At 33.9% G+C, this 22111-nt stretch overlaps 2 protein-coding genes across 3 annotated transcripts in view; one reads left to right on the top strand and one right to left on the bottom strand.

Annotated features, from left to right (window-relative positions):
- Positions 1–12204, top strand: part of arhgap45a (Rho GTPase activating protein 45a) — a 35964-nt gene extending 23760 nt beyond the window's left edge. For both annotated transcript variants that reach the window (XM_039661085.2, XM_039661084.2), the window contains exons 16-23: positions 597–695; positions 1632–1795; positions 3255–3443; positions 4686–4823; positions 6488–6726; positions 7966–8188; positions 8263–8314; positions 8912–12204. In XM_039661085.2, coding sequence (XP_039517019.2) covers positions 597–695; positions 1632–1795; positions 3255–3443; positions 4686–4823; positions 6488–6726; positions 7966–8188; positions 8263–8314; positions 8912–9162 — 1355 coding nt within the window. In that variant the 3' untranslated portion in view covers positions 9163–12204. The remainder of the gene's footprint in view (positions 1–596; positions 696–1631; positions 1796–3254; positions 3444–4685; positions 4824–6487; positions 6727–7965; positions 8189–8262; positions 8315–8911) is intronic.
- On the bottom strand, positions 11517–21669 carry polr2ea (RNA polymerase II, I and III subunit E, a). Its single transcript, XM_039661083.2, has 7 exons — positions 21493–21669; positions 20082–20256; positions 19029–19144; positions 16738–16818; positions 15586–15644; positions 15372–15450; positions 11517–12496 (listed from the first exon to the last, which is right to left on the bottom strand). The coding sequence occupies exons 1-7, from the start codon at positions 21547–21549 to the stop codon at positions 12431–12433; spliced, it is 633 nt and encodes a 210-aa protein (XP_039517017.2). The 5' UTR covers positions 21550–21669; the 3' UTR covers positions 11517–12430.
- Positions 21670–22111: the final 442 nt, after the last annotated feature.

The raw sequence follows: 22111 nt of genomic DNA, 5'->3' as shown, positions 1-22111 counted from the left end.
CAAAAGAGAGTTTCAGTGCAGCTTCAAAGGGCTTTAAACGATTCCTGACGACGTCTTATCTAGTGAAACGATCGGTCATTTATTAAATAAATAAAAAAGTTTACGTTTTATAAGCTCAAATGCTCGCCTTGCTCTGTTCTGTGATGCGCGTTCGTGACTCTCCTGTTCGAACTTGTTTGTCAAAATGAACGAATCTTTTTTCGAGTCATTTCATTCGTTGAATGAACCAAATGACTCGAAAAAAGATTTGTTCATTGGGAGCTGAAACTCTCATATGGACCTTGAACCGTTTGGACCCCATTGAAGTCCATTATATGGAGAAAAATCCTGGAATGTTTTCATCAAAAAACGTAATTTCTTTTCGACTGAAGAAAGAAAGACATGGGGGCGAGTAAATTATCAGCAAAAGGTCTTTAAGAACAATCTACACACAAAAATAGACAAATATTTAAAATATACACAATCATCTAGGAGTCTACATATAAAGCAAATCGGTGACCTCTGAAATCTCTCAGTTCAACACCTCGGAATGGTTTACGGTAATAAAGTAAAAACTTGTTTATAAACCATAATATTGTATAATGTTTTGGTCTCAGGTGACATCTCAAAACCTTCAAGGCCCGTTTCTGCAGCCACCTTGTCGTCCAATGAAGATATAGAGGAGAGAGACGGCACCATGACCCCATTTGAACAAAGTGAGTGCCTGATTACAGTTTAAGGAAACATTCAATATTTATTGCCACAGATCTGACAACAACTGAACCACAATCTCTTCTGAAATTCTGGAGGAAACACAAGTGAAAATACTGGGGTCTTTTTCAAATGAGAAACTTAAGCCAAAGTCTCAATTTGCTCTCCATTTAAGACGAGACACTACAAACAAAACCAGTTTGATTTCACATTTAAGTGCTTATTTTATGACACTTTACCTATTTGTACCCATAGATTTCACATGTAATATATATATTGGTCATAATTTAGTTTGGGGAACACATATTCACTATTAGCTACGGGTTTTTCCTCAATAAACTCCTAATTTACTGCTTATTAATAGTTTGTAATGTAGTTGTAGTGGTTAAATTTAGGCTTTGGGCAGATATAGAATATGTTCATGCCGAATAAGGCATTAATATGTGCTTTATAAGCCGATATGCTAGTAATACGCAAGCTAACTAGTTTATAGTGAGAAGTGGAGCTCAAACTAGTGTTTTTTCTCTGCATTCAACTGATGTATTTAACGTTTTATTCCTAAAAACATGTTGAAAATGTTTTCTTTTTCTTGCTGTTGATAGTAGTTTCTGATTTATAAAAAGATAAATCCAAAATCCCTTTTGCTCTTATACTGCATGTCAATCAAAAAAAGAAACTTTGATTTTGGCTTTAGCAAATGCTCAGATTTTGATCCTGCATTTTTAATTAGATAATGCTTCATTTGCTTATCTAAACAGTTTATGTTTAAAGAAAAAGACCTGTATTTAATCAACCCAAGTGATATCTATTAGTTAAGCAGTGTCCTGCCTTAAACTTATTGCTGTCTAGGAGAAATAAAGATATTGACGAGATCTTGTTTAGTGGATCTAGTTCAGTGTAGTGTATATGATAATTGTGTCTGGATGTTTGTTGTGTTTTAGGTATTAATGGGATTGAACCAGAGAGCGTGGTGCCCACTGGACCTTTCAAAAATGTGGGATTGTCCAAAGCTGCAAAAACCCATCGGCTGCGCAAACTGCGCACGCCATCAAAGTGCAGAGAATGCGACAGCTACGTTTATTTCCAGGGCGCAGAATGTGAGGAGGTGAGACTGACCAATGCATTTACACTGTTGAGAGTATCACACAAAACTGCAGATCTATAATACCTGCAAATCAACTGTATTTGTGAGGTTACGCGCTTTACAGCTCTACAGAGCTTTTAATATATATATATATATGTATATATATATATATATATATATACACATACACATACACACACACACTACCGGTCAAAATTTTTAGATCAGTAAGATTTTTATGTTTTTAAATTAAGTCTCTTCTGCTCACCAAGGCTGCTTTATTTGATGGAAAAAAAAATGACAAACAGTAATATTGTGAAATATTATGACAATTTAAAATGAATATTTTCTTTTTTAATATATTTTAAAATGTAATAATGTAATTTGAATTACTGTTGCTGATTACACATCAGTTTTCAGTGTCACATGATCCTTCAGAAATCATTCTAATATGCTGATTTTATGCTCAAAAAACATAAATTATTATTTTCGATGTTGAAAACAGTCGTGTACCATTCCCCCCCCCCCAAAAAAATTCTATGATGAATAGAAAGTTTAAAAGAACGGCATTTATTTAAAATATAATCTTTTCTAACATTATAAATGTCTGTACTGTAACTTTTGAACGATTTAACTCATCCTTGATGAATAAAACTATTTTCTAATTTTTTTCCACCAAAAATAACAAATAAATTCTTACTGACCCCAAACTTTTGAATGGTAGTGATTAATCTTACAAAAACTTTCCATTTCATATCAATTCTGTTCTTTTGAATTTTCTATTCATCAAAGAATCCTGAAATAAAAATGTAAAAACGTTTTCAACATGGATAATAATCATAAAAGTTTCTTGAGCATCATATTAGAGTGATTTCTTTCGGATCATGTGACACTGAAGACTGGAGTAATGATGCCGAAAATTCAGCTTTGATCACAGGAATAAATTACACTTCACTATATATTCACATAGAAAACCACTGTTTTAAATTGTAATAATTTTTCACAATATTACTTTTTTTGTGTGTGTATTTTTTATCAAATAATTGCAGCCTTGGTGAGCAGAAGAGACTTCTTTAAAAGACATAAAAAATCTTACCGATCTAAAACTTTTGTGTGTGTGTATATATATATTAATATATATATATACAGTATATTAGTTAGGCTTGTTTGTCTGGGGTATCAAAATTGGAGTCAATCGAGAATTGTGAAGTTTCACTGGTATCTAAAATATTGGTGTTTTTTTTTTTATTAGAACACATTACATGGGTCAAAACAACAGCAACGCAACTTTACACAACATAACTTCAACACAGTGTAAATAGTTTTAAAGCAGATTTGCGATAATAACACGGAAACAGACCTTGTTGCGAAATTCAATTATGAAACAACTTCACTTTCAGCTCTACAGAAGACAATATTGTCATTATTCAGCCCAATTCAGTTCTGGTTTAGTTCTCATCTGTGTGTGTTTGTGTGTCAGTGTTTCCTGGCGTGCCATAAGAAGTGTCTGGAGTCTCTGGCCATCCAGTGTGGCCATAAGAAGCTTCAGGGTCGCCTGCAGCTCTTCGGACGGGATTTCTCTCAGGTCCTGCAGGGCGAAGCGGAGGGCGTTCCCTTCATCATCAAGAAGTGCATCACAGAGATCGAGAGGAGAGCGCTCAAAATGAAGGTGCGAGAGGAAAACTCTTTCTGATTGGTTTGAATGTTGACCTGCATTATAAAAGTTCACTGACGAGCCAAAACATTGAAGTTGAAGATCATCTCCAACAAGGCCACATATTAACCCTTGTGCATCCTTATGGACATTTTTGTCCTTTTCAGTTTTGTTTTTTTGATCACTTTGCCTGTGTTAAAGCTAACTGCAAAAAAATTGGCACAGGTGTGTATTTGTATTGGAATTTTACTATTTCACTGTCATTTTTTTGCATTAGGTACAAAAAAATACTCCCTCTCAGCGCCTTTTGGACAAAAATGTCCCCATTGCAACTGCCATTTTTAATCCCCGGTTCAGTTAACTATAAAATTATGCAATCTTTGTTAAGAGGCTTTCATTCTGATGGCAAGGCTTCAAAATTGTATTTTTTACTATTTTTTATCAGATGGTGCCATTTTTTTTAAGTTTGGCCTATAAACAAATATCGCTTTATTCCTGTTTTCTGGTTCGGCATATTATAGAGCCAACTGGATAAATTATGCAACGATATTTGTGTGGGTGTGTTGGTATGGATGTCAGAGTGTGGTTAGTATGTGTGTTATAAAAAAATATGTGTGTGTTTGTAATACTGAGAGAGAAAAACTGCAATCACTGTGAGCTCCAGTGGGGTTTTGCTGGCACCCAATGGGGAAAATATGTTACTACGCCCAAACAAACTGTTACCGAAAGCTCATTTTTTGAAATATCATCCTCAAATTTGGAACACAACCTATTTAGATTCATGGCTTTGATTTTATTGCAGTTTTGAGTTCAACCTGATTTATAAAATATTTATTTTATATAAATTAATTTTTATAAATAATTTTCATAAACTTATACCTATATAATTTTTTGGGGGGGATTAATTATTATTTTTTTAATTCAGCAATAATCTGCAAAAGGTCTTCTTTAAAATGATACTTAAGAAATGAAAACTTAAGTCTGTGCTCCGAAGCATCACATTTTTATGACAGTTTTTTGACAAGGACATTTTTGTCCTCAAATCTGACCTTAATTGATGCACAAGGGTTAAGGTCTGGGTAGATTAGATGATAAGCAAACGTTTTTACAATTATACTAAAAGGCTTTTACTTGCTAAAAAAACTCTGAAACACAACATAAGGCATGTAGTAGATGGTGTGCAACAGGTTTAATACCCAAGTTTCGATCATGTTGATCATTTAGAGGGCTTGATTGGGTTTCTTTGCTCATCTTCAGGGGATCTATCGTGTGAATGGCGTGAAGACCCGTGTGGAAAAGCTGTGCCAGGCGTTTGAGAACGGCAAAGAGCTGGTGGAGCTCTCGCAGGCGTCTCCACATGACATCAGCAACGTGTTAAAGCTCTACCTGAGACAGGTGAGTTACCTGACATGGGTCAACACGAGGGCTGGGTAATAAATATTAATGAATTCTCATTTTTACGAACCGATATCGATTCTTAAATCTCAAGAATCGATTAGTCATCCTGTTTCATTTGAATGAATGGATCATTGTATCGCGGCTGCGCGCATCCAAAAACTCGCAATAATCTTTGTACTTTGTTACTATTGATATGAAACAAAGTCTCAATTTTCAAATTACGTCCATTTTCTTTAGAAATTCAAAAACATAAATAGTGTTTTGTCGCTGTGGCGTGAGATCGCTCTGGAGAAGCAGCAGCGCTGATCTCTCTTCCGGCTTAATAATACCAGTCACAGCGCCAAATAAACATGAATGAGCATCTGAAAGTGTGTTAAAGATAGAGTACAACTTATCCAAATCCAGATCATGACACATTGATTCACTCAATCAGCGTTTCAACCGTGGAAAGACGTCAGTTAAACAGCTTGTAATCAATGTATCGTCATATTTACCTCAGAAAACCCACATAAACTCGTTAGTCAGCTAGAAAAAATAACTCTAGAGAGGAGCATTTTGCTGAATATATACACCATATTACATATACATTATAATCTTAATGTTCTTCAATATTTAATGCATATTTGAATAAATCTGGTACGTTTTTATGACAGCCACCATTTAAATGTTTATATTTCATATAATCTTCTTATTATAAAAATAAATAAAAGTGTAATTTAAGTGTTTGTATAGCTACAAAACAGTTCATTATTACCTTCATATTAGGTTAATGAAGCCCATTGGCTACAACTAGACAGTATTAGTTAAGAGATTTGATTTCCTTGAAAAAAATTGACATTTATTGTAACTGATATCCAAAATAATCAATATTGAATCGAATCGGAATCGAAATCGAATCGAATTGTGAAATTTGTGTCAATACCCAGCCCTAGTCAACACAAACTCAAGCTTAAGAGTATTCACTGGACAGACGTTTCCTGATCGTTTTGACGATCGTCTATAGCATCATATGTGCTGAATCAAATCCAATACTTGTTTTTAATTCATTTTGACGTTCTGATTCCAGAAATAGTGCAAATTTTACTCTTCTAAAAAATTAAAAATATACTTTAAATGTGAAATTAAAACTTCTAGTAGGCTGGCAACAAGTCACTGTTAATGAGTGAGTCTTTGAGTTTCAATTGATTCATTCGGAGAACGAAGCATTTGACTGTCTTAAAGGGATACTCCACTTTTCTTTGGAAATAGGCTCATTTTAGAGTTAAACAGTCGAGTTTTACCATTTTTGAATCCATTTAGCCGATTTTCTGATATTTAGAGGAATATCAGTAACCAGACAGTTAGAAGCCTACTATGGAAGTCAATGAGACCAGAAACTGTCTGGTTACTGATATTCCTCTTAATATCAAAAAAATCAGCTGAATGGATTCAAAAACGGTAAAACTCAACTGTTTAACTCTGAGGGATTTGTAAAATGAGCCTATTTCCCAAAAAAAGTGGAGTATCCCTTTAAAGGCACCCTATTTTTTTTTGTCAAACAGCGCCCCCTAGAGTGGCTAGAGACGTTTTAAAATCATGTAGTGTGAACTAGGCTTAAGATGAAGATGTTCCTAGAATAGACCAGTGCTGTGTTGTGTTCATCGTCCCCGTCTCCTCCTCAGCTCCCAGAGCCCATCATGCCCTTCCGCCAGTATAATGAACTGATGGGACTGGCGAAGGAGAGCCTGAACTCGGACGGCTCAGAGGCCGGTGAGGGGGTGAAAAGCCCCGAGCTGGTGGACCGTGGGTCAGAAACAGAACCAGAGGTGCAGACCTTAGTGCAGAAGCTGCGAGAGCTGCTCAAGCGGCTGCCACACGCCAACATCTCCACGCTGAAGTACATCATCCGACACCTGCGCAGGTGAGACGGCACATCACACCATACAAACGTGTGAAAATCTTTGTCAACGAATGTCATTATGGATTAGCTGGCCTGCTTACGTCACGGGGAGCGTTTACTGGTGATTGGCTGAAACAGGCCAATCATGATGCGCTCCGTCTTACACGTGCTTCTTGAAGGAAAACACGCAAGATCTCCCTCCATTTGTTTTAGATAAAAAAAATAAAATTAATTATATGTTTTAGATGTTTTTAGTTTATATCTTCACATCTGAACAACACACCTGTGTAAATTTGTTTTAACAAAAAATATGTTGGATACATATATATTATATATATATATATATATAAATATATATATATTTACATTAATCATGGTTGTCAACTGCCATTAGCATCATTAAAAACAATGCAAATATTGATATTTGTAAAACTGAATTTGTGGCTTTTGCACTTTTAAAGTACACTTTTACACACAAATTCTCTGATTTAGGGTTTTTAGTTACAATGAACAAAAAAATCAAATAGAATTTTTTATCCGATTAATCGAAAAAAAAAGAATCGTCCGATTAATCGATGATCAAAATATGATCAATGAGATTGTGATTATTAGACATGTCAATGCCATATTAAATTATGGATAATATTTAAAAAAGTCTAAATACTGACACTTTGCTCTGAAGTATACAAAAACTATGATATAAATATAGAAAAACTAGAACTTTACAAAATTATAAATGCATACTTCATTATATTTGTAATAATTGTAATTCATTTAATAATGGAAAATATATTTAAAAAAGATTAATTGCTAATTATTATTTTATAACTTCTTAATATATTGTGTATTTATGTTTTAATATATTAATACGTTTTATAATCTAATAATAATAGTTTGTAATTATAACATGAAATTTAATTTTTTTATATATTTTAATAATATAGTCAAATATGTAATCATTCAAGTCATATGATTTCAGAAGACAAATATATTTATAAACAAGACATGCAAAATAGTTTGGTAGTTGGAAAAACAACATGAACTATTATTTGTAACATTTTCGTGTATATAAGCGCATGTATTTTAGGTCCTGTATCTGGTCACAATTTTAACTGTGTAAATATGAGAAAAAGAGAAGTTGTTTAAAAGAGTCACTTTTTGAAATATCAAGTTTGCAAAACTGAGATTTGTCATAAGTGTTCTGGTAATATAAAACGTCACTGTATAATGTTAGCGTTGTTTTCTCTCTCTCTCTCCCAGAGTGTCCGAGTTGGAGCAGGATAATAAAATGAGCGCTAGTAATTTAGGCATCGTGTTCGGGCCGACCCTGATGAGACCCAAACCCACGGGAGCCACGGTGTCGCTCTCATCTCTGGTGGATTACCCTCATCAGGCTCGCATCGTAGAGGCTCTGATCGTCTTCCAGCAGAGCATCTTCATCTCCAGCTCCTCTTCCTCAGCCTCCTCTCCAGCCCAGAGCCAGGTCTGCACAGTCACATGATGTGATGGGTTTATACTGTGGTTCTGAGACACTGATTCATGTTCTCCTCCACACAGGACTGTGAGACTGCAACCCACGAGGAGACAAACAGAGCGGATCTGGAATGCTGTGAGAGAAACATATATATGATAATGTTTATTTTTAACATTTAAAATCTGAATATTATCAAATAGTCTGTGCTTGAGTTTACAAATTAAGCATATCTGGAATGTATTGGGAAATATATCAGAAAAAAACTTTACAAAATGTTGCTTCAGATTTTGTATTAAGAGAATCTATTAAATAAATAAACACAGTATGTATGTATATATATATATATATATATATATAGTTAACAATATTAAAGTATTATTTAAAAAAAATTAAGTGGATCTGTGAAATAAAAACACCACACAAATACAATCAAATACTTATTTGATTCTCTAAAAAAAATATCTTTAATATTACTTTTAATACTATATATATATATTTACACAAATAAAGAAATATTAGAATGTTATTTTTACATGTTATTTTAAGTGTATTTAATATACATCTATAGGTTTGTAATATTATTAGAATAGTAGTTTAGTTGTAAAATGCTCTTGTTTTAATGCCTTTTTATCCTTTTATACTTATGTTCATAATATTACAGTTCAAACTGCAATATTTGTTGAAAATGTGATTTTTTACTGTTGAACGAGTGTCCTGTTCCCTCTTCTTCAGGTCACTCGGTTGGTTCGTCTGGTTCTCAGGAGCGTTCGCTGGACTCAGACTCTGATGTGGAGGAGCAGGGCAGAGCGAGAGGACAGCGCCCTCCTCTAGCGAGTCAGGAGAGCGAGACCAGCACAGAAGAAGAGCAAACCAGTCCCAGAGCGAGCCTGGACCTGAGCGCACTCCCGGAGACCATCCCGGAGCAGAACACCAGCACAGGGGAAACAGAGGAACACGACCCCGAGGAGGTCTCAGATCAGTAAGACCAGGGAGGCATTATTGAGTTTAACCATTTCAACCGTTAGCCCATGTGTATATGTTAATTCCCAAAGTCAAACAATAGTCACATTACAGGCATAGTTCACCCAAAAATTGAAACCCTGAAGCCATGCTAGGTGTATATGACACATACACTCCGAGTTACATTAAAAGTACCCTGTCTCTTCCAAGCTTTATAATGGTGGTGAATGGGCATTATTTTTTAAAGTCCATAAAAGTGCGTCTATCCATCATAAAAGTGCGTCTATCCATCATAAAAGTGCATCTATACATCATAAAAGTGCATCTATTCATCATAAAAGTGCATCTATACATCATAAAAGTGCATCTATCCATCATAAAAGTGCATCTATACATCATAAAAGTGCATCTATTCATCATAAAAGTGCATCTATACATCATAAAAGTGCATCTATCCATCATAAAAGTGCGTCTATCCATCATAAAACACATCTATACATCATAAAAGTGCATCTATACATCATAAAAGTGCATCTATTCATCATAAAAGTGCATCTATACATCATAAAAGTGCATCTATCCATCATAAAAGTGCATCTATCCATCATAAAACACATCTATACATCATAAAAGTGCATCTATACATCATAAAAGTGCATCTATCCATCATAAAAGTGCGTCTATCCATCATAAAACACATCTATACATCATAAAAGTGCATCTATCCATCAAAAAAGTGCATCTATACATCATAAAAGTGCATCTATCCATCATAAAAGTGCATCTATCCATCATAAAACACATTTATACATCATAAAAGTGCATCTATACATCATAAAAGTGCATCTATCCATCATAAAAGCACATCTATACATCATAAAATTGCGTCTATCCATCATAAAACACATCTATACATCATAAAAGTGCATCTATACATCATAAAAGTGCATCTATCCATCATAAAAGCACATCTATACATCATAAAATTGCATCTATCCATCATAAAACACATCTATACATCATAAAAGTGCATCTATCCATCATAAAAGCACATCTATACATCATAAAATTGCGTCTATCCATCATAAAACACATCTATACATCATAAAAGTGCATCTATCCATCATAAAAGTGCGTCTATCCATCATAAAACACATCTATACATCATAAAAGTGCATCTATCCATCATAAAACACATCTATACATCATAAAAGTGCATCTATCCATCATAAAAGTGCGTCTATCCATCATAAAACACATCTATACATCATAAAAGTGCATCTATCCATCATAAAACACATCTATACATCATAAAAGTGCATCTATCCATCATAAAAGTGCGTCTATCCATCATAAAACACATCTATACATCATAAAAGTGCATCTATCCATCATAAAAGCACATCTATACATCATAAAAGTGAATCTATCCATCATAAAAGTGCGTCTATCCATCATAAAAGCACATCTATACATCATAATAGTGCATCTATCCATCATAAAAGCACATCTATCATCATAAAAGTGCATCTATCCATCATAAAAGCACATCTATCATCATAAAAGTGCATCTGTCCATCATAAAAGCACATTTATCATCATAAAAGTGCATCCATCCATCATAAAAGCACATCTATCATCATAAAAGTGCATCTATCCATCATAAAAGCACATTTATCATAAAAGTGCATCTGTCCATCATAAAAGTGCATCTATCCATCATATCATCATAAAAGTGCATCTGTCCAACATAAAAGCACATCTATCATCATAAAAGTGCAACTATCCATCATAAAAGCGCATCTTATGAAGTAATAGTCATAAAATGCGCTTTTTGACTATTACTTCATAAGATGCGCTTTTATGATGGATAAATGCACTTTTATGATGGATAGATGCACTTTTATGATGGATAGATGCACTTTTATGATGGATAGATGTAATTTATGATGGATAGATGTAATTTATGATGGATAGATGCACTTTTATGATGGACAGATGCACTTTTATGATGGATAGATGTAATTTATGATGGATAGATGCACTTTTATGATGGATAGATGTAATTTATGATGGATAGATGCACTTTTATGATGATAGATGCACTTTTATGATGGACAGATGCACTTTTATGATGGACAGATGCACTTTTATGATGGACAGATGCACTTTTATGATGATAGATGCACTTTTATGATGGACAGATGCACTTTTATGATGGACAGATGCTCTTTTATGATGGAGAGATGCACTTTTATGATGGACAGATGCACTTTTATGATGGACAGATGCACTTTTATGATGATAGATGCACTTTTATGATAGACAGATGCACTTTTATGATGGATGCCCATTCACTGCCATTTTGCCTGGACACAAACTCTGATTGTGTTCGTCTGAAAGAACAGTGTCATGTACACCTAGGATGACTTCAGGGTGAATAAATCATGGGCTAATTTGCATTTTTGGGTGAACTATCCCTTTAAGAGGGTTTTGTCTGATTATGACCTCTGCCTGTAGAAGTGAGATCAGTGTAGTTTCAAATATTGGCTAATATGGACCGAATGCTTATATAACGCGTCTCTTTATTCAATATAACAATGCATCAGTGCAGTAGTCTGCACAAACCATAAAGAACTGGAATACAAACATATATGCCATTTATTATTTAATAACACAATTTCAAGGTGTGTAGATATTAAAAAGTCTCCATATATATCGTGATAGGAATATATAGGAACTTTTAATATTTGTATTTATTATAGTTTCATCTATGCACTGGATTTTTTTCTTTGTTTAATGACAGAAGAGCGTAAATGTTACGGTTATGTTGAACTAACAGCCGTGCTGCTGGTCAGTGCTGGCTTTAATGCGCATGTGACATTTCTCTCTCAAACATATGCTTTATTTGTAATCGCGTGTCATTTCATTACTGATATGAAGATGTTTGTTTCATCTGAACATGTTCTCTCTAACCACATGACTGAAGTCAAAACCATCGTGTCATTCCCAAACTGTATATATTTCAAGAAAACATTTATATCCAATAAATCTACTATATTTGCTGTTGGGGTTTAACTATTTTTGTGCCATGGATGCGTTCAAATATTCACAACACCGTAATAAAACAAAAGTTGATTTATTTTTTTATTTTTACTAACAAACATAATCCAAGATTCGAGTTTTAGGGAAATTAAATAAATTTTTGCCGTCCATCTCGGAAGAATTGCCCATTATAAACCATGAGACGGCCATGAAAAGCCTTAAAGAAAAATTAAATCTTGATAAAGTTTACTGTACGAGTCTGTATGTGATGTATCGTCCAGCCGTCTCGCTGGACCGGATGATCTTCACCACCTGTCACACACACACACACACACACACAACACGTCACATTATTCACACACCACAAATCATTTTTGATTTACTAGTGTGCTCAGGACACTATTAGGGCGTCTCAAAATCGAACAGGATTTCACAAAAGTGACAGTCCTAGATCATTTATGTAAGTGAGGAGAGCAAAATAAAGCAAACTGTGACGTATTACACCCAAATATTCTTAATACAGTGAAGGGCAACACTTTGAGCTGACCATTGTGATTTTTCTTTTATTTGCTAATGCGACTGAACAACATTAAGCATGGCTTGGGGATTCAGGGTGGCCGGTCCTTAAAGGGTTAGTTCACCCAAAAATGAAAATTCTGTCAGTATTTACTCGCCCTCATGTTGTTCCAACCCCGTAAGACCTTCGTTCATCTTCGCAACACAAATTAAGATATTTAAGATATTAAGATCACTCCTCTTCTTGAGGGAATGACTCTTGCTGTCCTCGAAAAGTCATTAAAGACATCGTTAAAATAGTCCAAGTGACTACAGGGGCTCAATCTTAACTTTATCAAACGACGAGAACACTTTTGTGCGCAAAAAAACAACAAAAATAACGACTTTATTTCAACTATTCACTTCCTTCTCCATAAGCCTATAGTCCGTTAACGTAGTGTGATTGCGTAGAGCTACGTCACACGAAGGCTCACTATTGGCCGACGCTGGTCATGTGTGTGTGATGCGTGTGACGTACAATAACAGAAGCTTACGCTATTAAACTAGTAACCTGACTCGCGCAGAGGGAGAAATAAACGAATAGTTGAAATAAAGTCGTTATTTTTGTTGTTTTTTTGCGCACAAAAGTGTTCTCGTCGTTTGATAAAGTTAAGATTGAGCCCCTGTAGTCACTTGGACTATTTTAACGATGTCTTTAATGACTTTTCGAGGACAGCAAGAGCCAGTCCCTCAAGAAGCCTATGGACTGTATGCAGGAGCGATCTTAATATCTTAAATATCTTAATTTGTGTTGCGAAGATGAACGAAGGTCTTACGGGGTTGGAACAACATGAGGGTGAGTAAATACTGACAGAATTTTCATTTTTGGGTGAACTAACCCTTTAACCCTTGTGCATCCTTATGGACTTTTTTGATCACAAAAAAAAAAAAAAAAGCTAACTGCAAAAAACTTGGCACAGGTGTGTATTTTTAATTTCACCGTCATTTTCTTAAAAAAATATTTCTTGCATTAGGTACAAAAAATACTCCCTCTCAGGGCCTTTTGGACAAAAATGTTCCCATTGAAACCCATTAAAACTGCCATTTTTAATCCCCGGTTCAGTTAACTATAAAATTATGCAATCTTTGTTAAGACGCTTTCATTCTGATGGCAAGGCTTCAAAATTTTATTTTTGACTATTTTTTTATCAGATGGTGCCATTTTTTTAAAGTTTGGCCTATAAAACAAATATCGCTTTATTCCTGTTTTCTGCTTCGGCATATTATAGAGCCAACTGGATCAATTATGCAACAATATTTGTGTGGGTGTGTTGGTATGGATGTCAGAGTGTGGTTAGTATGTGTGTTATAAAAAAATATGTGTGTGTGTAATACTGAGAGTGAAAAACTGCAATCACTGTGAGCTCCAGTGGGGTTTTGCTGCCACCCAATGGGGAAAATATGTTACTACGCCCAAACAAACTGTTCCCGAAAGCTCATTTTTTGAGATATCATCCTCAAATTTGGAACACAACCTATTTAGATTTATGGCTTTGATTTTATTGCAGTTTTGAGTTCAACCTGATTTATAAAATATATATTTTATATAAAGTATTTTTTTTATAAATAATTTAAACTAAACTTATACCTATATAACTTTTTTTTGGATTTACTTATTATTATTTTTTTACTTCAGCAATAATCTGCAAAGGGTCTTCTTTAAAATGATACCAAACTTAAGTCTGTGCTCCAAAGCGTCACATTTTTATCACAGTTTTTTGACATGGACATTTTTGTCCTCTTTTTACCTATGTGTAACTTTTTTTAATTGATGCACAAGGGGTTAAAGTCCTAAATTAAGTTAAAAAGCATTCAAATGTCTTAAATTTAGATTCGACGGGTCACATTACCGCTAAAATGTCTCCAGTCTGTCCGTCACATAACCAGCGAAGCATATAACCATATGATGTGTGTATACAGTATTTTCATCACAGGTTTGGTCTTAAATTTCAGTGGCATTAAAAAGCTCTTACTTTTAACTTGTTTATATCTGTAGATAAACATCCTGTGATTGGTTGAGCTAAATTGGTATTATCTAATCGTGTAGTTAAATTTATATTCAACATAATTGATGTGTGAGAGACTAACAGAAGGACGGACAAAACCAGTCAAATATCACCTGATTTCATAACTTCTCATATTGTTTTAGCATTTTCTAAACTATAGTGAATAAAGCGTGATAATATGTGAAAAGGTGGTTTGACTAATACTTCAAATGACTTAATACCAAGTAGAGCCCAACCGATATGAATATTTGTTCCGATATATCGGCCGATATTTTTTTTTTCGAAACGCGCAACAAAAAATGAATTATTTATAATTATAATTATTTATGAGTTTTAACTAAAATAATATGATAATGCATTTTATAAAGAAACTTGTTCCTTTTATTGTCACAACAGAACAGACTGATGACTGAGCACCCTCTGGTGGACAAACTATACAACTCCAACACTCATGACATGGTTGAAGCGTGTTTCGTCCGTTTTTATTTTACTTTTTAAATATTCATTTATCGGCCATTATAACTGCCGATACCGATAGTTTGGAAAATGCCTAATATCAGCCTGCCGATAATATCGGTCTGCCTCTAATACCAAGTAAATGTAACGATGAAGTGATTGTGTCTCACCTGCCCTCGTTTCAGGCCGAAGTATCGCGCCACTGGATCTCCAGGCTGAATTCTGGGTAACTGGCTCTCCTTGAGTTTACTGATGACAGTCAAGAAAAGCGCTTCGTCACAGAGAAGCCAAACACTAATCGATCTGTGTTTGGGAAACCTGTTAGATAACAGTAATTCTGGCAATCAGTGTATATTAACACACTCGGGATCTGGATCTGGATACTATCTGGCCAGAAGCTCGGTCACTTCCTCTCGCGTCATCACGATGTGTTCAGGGACCAACTGCAAGACAACCACGCATATTCACTCAATGAAAGGATATTAAACATTTAAAAGAAATATGTCCTTATATTTTCATATTTTAAATAAATAAATATTTAATATTTTAACATTTTTTTTACAAATAGAATGAGACATTAGATTTATTATAATTTTGTAGTAGTTCATTTTTACAGCAGATGGCAAATTTGTCAGTTTAAATCACAATATTTGTTAAAACGACAAATCTCAATATGATTTTTTTATATTAATAATATTTATATTATCAATTTTCTTAAATACTATACGCATTAAGATTTAAATATTCATATTATAAACTTTTGTGCAACGTGTTAATATAGCTAATCTCAATATGATCTTTTTAATATTCATAATATTTATATTACTAATGTTCTTAAATACTATATGTGTTAATATGTTAAATATTCATATTCTAAAATATTTGTGCAATGTGTTAACATCTCAATATAATTTCTTAAATATAATATTTTTTTTTTATATTCATTATACTTATATTATCAATGTTCTTAAAATACTGTATGCTTAATATATTAATATTCATATTATAAAATATTTTTTGTGCAATATAACAAATCTCGATTTTTTTTAAATTCATAATATTTATATTATTAATGTTCTTAAATACTATACACTTCAATATTTTAAATATTCATATTATTTAAAAAAATTGTGTGAAAATCCTGTGAAAATGTTTCCCTCTCTAGTGTGTAAAGTATGATTGTAAGAAATTGAATAAATAATTGATCACAAAAAAAAAAAAATATTATTAAAAAAAATTTGCAATACTTGTTAATATAACAAATCGCAATTATGATATTTTAATAATTTTTATATTCATAATATTTAATATTATTAAAGTTCTTAAATACCATCAGCTTTAATTAATATATTTAAATATTCATATTATAAGATATTTTAGTGCTTGGGTCAAAATTTATAAAATTCGAAGAATTAATAGTTTTGCTGTTCTTTTAACAGCAGATATTATTCAGATCACAGTTCAAATCGCAATATATAAATACAAAAATGGTCATTATGTTATCTTTTACTACATCTGGAGGAACGCGTCTCTCACCTCGTGCTCTGTGATGTTTATTAGCAGCTCTTGCTGGAGAAACTGTTCCAAGATGTATTTCGGTGCCATGTCCACCAAAGACTGCAAACAATTATCATCATCAACTCATATCATGCTCTCGTCCATCTCATCCGAGGCCTCTTTAATAACCACACACACTCTGAGCCATGCGTACGTCCATTATGGAGACTGTGATTCATTCACTTCAAATCTTCATTATGAGTCATAATCATAAATACAGTCAAGTTCACAATAACAGTTTATATTAAACAAAAGTTATTTCAACTACGTTTTACATCTGATATACACATTTAGATTATATATTAAATATTCATATTATAAAATGTTTAGTGCAATTTGTTAATAAATCTCTGATTTTTAATAAATGATTTAATACATAAATTTGTTAATAAATCTCAATGATTAAAAATCAAAATGATTTTTTATATATTCATAATATTTATATTATTAATGTTCTTATATACACTCAAAAAAATTATTTCAGTTTTGTTCACTTTACCTGAACAATTAATTGTGAACAATTAATGCCATTTTGGCTATTTTTCATTTCAGCATGATTGTATCATGTTAAACTGACTTAAAACTGTCACTTGTTGGTTTAACATAAAGTTTTCATTTTAAAAGTACATGTTTCAATCACTTACATAATATTTATAATTTATTATACGCTTAATATATAAAATATTCATATTATAAAATATTTTTGTACAATACTTGTTAATATATAATATCTAAAAAAAATCATTTCACTGTAAAAAAATATTGATGGTTTAACTTAAAAAAGTAAGTAACCTGGTTGCCTTCAAATTTTAAGTTCATTGAACTGGAAAAAGTGAGTTAATACAATGAAGGAGATTAATTTAACCATCAGAAACTCAAAATTATATGTTATCTGAACTAAATAAATTATTTAAGTTGATTTGACAAAAGAAAAAATGCTGTGATTACTACACTGTAAAAAAATATTGTTGGTTTATCTTAAAAAAGTGAGTAACCTGGTTGCCTTCAAATTTTAAGTTCATTGAACTGGGAAAAAGTGAGTTAATACAATGAAGGAGATTAATTTAACCATCAGAAACTCAAAATAATAAGTTATCTCAACCAAATAAATTATTATAAAGTTGATTTGACAAAAGAAAATATGTTGTGATGTGATAACAAATCTTGAAAATATTTTTTACAGTGTACAGCAAAGTTGCAACATTTTTTATATTCTATTAAATAGAAATTTGAGTAGTGGATTTGCTGCTTTTGAACGCTGTTTTAAATGTTTGCTGAGTGCGGGATAATATCAGAACTCGTGGTCTGAGAAATTATTTTCAGTCAATAAATAATGCACAATATCTGTTTCCGCAATAAGTCAAGCAAGTCAGCAATCTTCCAGATGATTTATTGGCGTGAAGTTTCGGCACAATGACAAACAGGAGCGCAGCATTCAGGGATTGAGATTAACACACTCGACTCGCCAAATGCGGTAAAAATTAACTTAGGCGGGAAACGCTGTGTTGGTCCCATAGACTGTAAAAAATATGGACAAAGCGTCTGTGACGTCACCCATAGACTCTCTGAAGAACGGGTTTGAGGCTGTTTATGGGCGGCGCCATACTGGAAAATCTTGGGAAATTGAAAATTTCAAGTATACGTGTAAAAGTTTCAGAAAGGATCCAGAGGTGGTATGATGTGTTGTGTCAGACGTCAAATTCACTCGGCGCAGCCCGTTATCAGCTGTCAATCAAAGTTAACCGCCCTTATTTGTCATACAGTTTATATCTAAATATGATCTAAACTAACGAGTTAGAAAAAAATTCACCCCCCTCACAGTCGTCAGGCACGCGGAACGTATTTAATATTATAATAAAAGTCCATGGGACCAAACTGTAAACATATTAATTTATGCTGTGAAAACTGAGATTTTAACATGACGTCTATGGATATTTGCTCCCTTTTGGGACCGGCCTCTAGTGGATTTGAGATGTATTGCGGTTTTTCGCACTTCCGGGTAGGCTTCATCTTTCAGATTAGAATGTTGCCGCTTGGTTGGTCCGATCAATTGTGGAATCGATTTCCGAATGTAAAGAGACAGCTCTACTTATATGCGGTTATTTCGGGGAGGAGACGCACGATCCTGCGCATTTGTGTCGCGCAACGCACACGGTTCTACAAGTCTGAATATGTTTTGCCGTACACCATTTTTGGCTTCCGGGTGCGGGTACACTTCTTCAGTTTTATAAAACGCGCCGCCTGATCCGCACAGGTGTGTTGGGCCGTACCTGTTTAGCAGATGGGGTCATGCCCGACTGGACCACGATAATGGCGCGCGCGATGTTTTCCTCCTGCATCCGCTGGCAGTACATCTTTATGGTCTTGATGCCCACTTTCACCTCCTCTGCGTGGATGACAGACACTGTTTATCTTCCCGCTTTTTTGCTTTGTTTATACCCTGTGATTGTTTTTAACTATGAAAAGTGCTTTACAAATAAATTATACCATTATTATTACTGTGATGAGCTCATGAAGCGCTTGTATTCATCAAGCTTCTCAAAGTGACATTGCGCTGAGAATTCATGACATTTACTCCTAGTTTCAAGCTTAAAGGGATAGGTCACTTTTAAAAAATCTTTTGCTGATAATTTACTCACCCCCCATGTCATCCAAGATGTCCATGTCTTTCTTTCTTCAGTCGGTTTTTGATGAAAACATTCCAGGATTTTCTCCATATAATGGACTTCAATGGGGACCAAACGGTTCAAGGTCCAAATGAGAGTTTCAGTGCAGCTTCAAAGGGCTTTAAATGATTACAGATGATGAATAAAGGTCTTATCAAGCAAAACGATCGCTCATTTAAAAAATAAATAACAAAGTTTAAGTTTTATAAGCTCAAATGCTCGCCTTGCTCTGTTTTGTGATGTGCGTTCGTGACTCCTGTTCGAACTCGTTCATCAAAATGAAGTTATTTGGAGTTATTTGGTTGATTCAACGAACGAAATGACTCGAAAAAAGATTTGTTCATTTTGAAGCTGCACTGAAACTCTCATTTGGACCTTGAACCGTTTGGTCCCCATTGAAGTCCATTATATGGAGAAAAATCCTGGAATGTTTTCATCAAAAACCGACTGAAGAAAGAAAGACATGGACATCTTGGATGACATGGGGGTGAGTAAATTATCAGCAAAAGTTTTTTTTAAAGTGAACCACTCCTTTAAGATCAAAGACAACATCCATAATCATTACAGATGCCTAGAGGTCACTCAGATGACACAGACACTTCAGATTTAGTTCTTCACTTAAATTACGACTGAGATGTTTGATAACCCTGATCTCACCTGGGAAGAAAACAAACATCTGGTCGGTGGGGTCGTCGTTGTGAGCGACCAGAACCGTGAGATCGGTCCGTCTGGGTCGGCCCTCGCTGGGACGGTCCCCGAACTGAGCCTTGAACTCATCCAAGGTCTGGTCCAGCTCGTCCTGGGTCACCAGAAACCCGCGATCATGGCAGAGCTGCAACACAAGAGGACCGGCAGGGGAGGTTTGCACGTTTTCATGCAATAAAACAATGTTCATTACTTAACGTATGAAATAACCATGAGCAATACATTTGTTAAAAATCCAGCTGATCACTGTTTGTTCACAGTGCATTAACTAATGTTAACTAATACAACCTTTGATTTTATAAACATATTAGTAAATATTGAAATTAATATTAACTGAGATTACTAAAGGTTGTAGAAGTGTTGTTCATGTTAACTAATGGACCTTATTGAAAAAGTGCAGCGTATGCACCTGTAAAGTTTAAATATTATATAAAATATGCTTTGGAAAATGTATAGTTTCCATTGTTACAATATTACGTTTCTTCTTCCATTCACTATAGTTCTCTACTGTTATACATTTAGTACAATTTAGCATTTTTTTATATTTTACCATGATTATTCATTTATTTATTAAAGTCATCTTGTGGTAAAAATCTATCTTTTAATGTTGTTGTTTATGTGCCTGTGTGGTGTTTTTAATACGCTTAAACCATGTGTAAGTCGACGGAGTATTTTCTCCTTAAAACAAAAGACAGTCTCAAAAACACGCTTTGAAATCGCTGGTGTTTCTGACGTCACAAACGACCTTGTAACCAATCAGATCAACGTGTGATCGTCTACCAGTGGGTGTGAGTGAGTGGAGGTGGGGCTCATTTGAATATTTATAGAACCGCGCATACTAAATTAGGCAAGGGTGTCGAGTTACATTTAAGATATTTTTAAAAAGAAATAATATTCTTAAAGGGAAAAAAATGTTTAAATGCGTCATTTTGGTGATTAAAGATGAGTTTTAAGGGATAAAATTAACTACAGGGGGGCTTTAAAAGAAAATAATTTATTTATATATTTCTATAATTTATTTTTACGGTTTTCGCTCTATACTAATAATATATACTATACTAAGATATTCCCTTAGATTTTCCCTTAGTTCGTTTTCTTACTATAGTCAATGTCTGGTACTGAATTTCATTTCATTTCTAAATGTCTTTCCATTAAACTGAATAATTATTTTAGTCTGCTGATGTTTTATTTTAGAAAAATTCATGTTTATATGTGTTCAAGTCATATTAAAGTCAATTCACCCTGAATTCACAACTATATCACTCTGTGTACATCCCACTACTTATCTGTTGATGCGTGTTTAATGTAAACTAGTAAACGAGTAATAATCAGTACAGAGACGCAGCTCAGTCTACATTCACACCTGCATTATGGTCTTACGAATTTTCCATAATCGATAAGTCTCCTCGTCATCGTCCATTAGCGCGTGTGTTCCTGATCAAACAATCCCAAGTCACTCCGCTCTCAAACCACGCGCGCCTCCCTTTAATCGGTCACGTGACGAAGCTGCGTCTGTTTACTGTTTATGGAGGAGAAGAAGGACCCCTGGGATGGTGACTCATTTATTGCCAGGCACAAAATTGTCCTAAACCGGCTACACCTGAAAAGTAACCCTGCCCTTATTTTTTCTCTCTCTCTTTCCTTCTTCTTTTCTGTAATTGCAGCTGTTCCAACTGTCATAGTGTAATTATATATTTTTGTTGCCATGTTGTTAAGGGTTAAGGAGATAAAACTTTTTTAAAACTGCGGCAAAAAACGGAAGTTCAAAGACAATTTTCTCTACAATTGTTTTCTACAAAAATCTAAAAAATTAAGACCAACGGGAGTAGCTAACTGCAGAACAGAGATAATAAGATCAAGATCAGTTACATTAATTTTTTTAAATATATTTTTTAATATATTAAGTATTACGGCACATTTGTTTTGTATTTGTTTCATTGGAATTCCAGCGTAAATAATAAAAATTATAATATGTAACATAA

Source organism: Pimephales promelas, chromosome 5 (assembly GCF_988280905.1).
Source record: "Pimephales promelas chromosome 5, fPimPro1.hap1.1, whole genome shotgun sequence".
NCBI classification, from domain to species: domain Eukaryota; kingdom Metazoa; phylum Chordata; class Actinopteri; order Cypriniformes; family Leuciscidae; genus Pimephales; species Pimephales promelas.
Note: the sequence above shows the minus strand (reverse complement) of the source record. Positions and strands in the feature narration are given on the sequence as shown.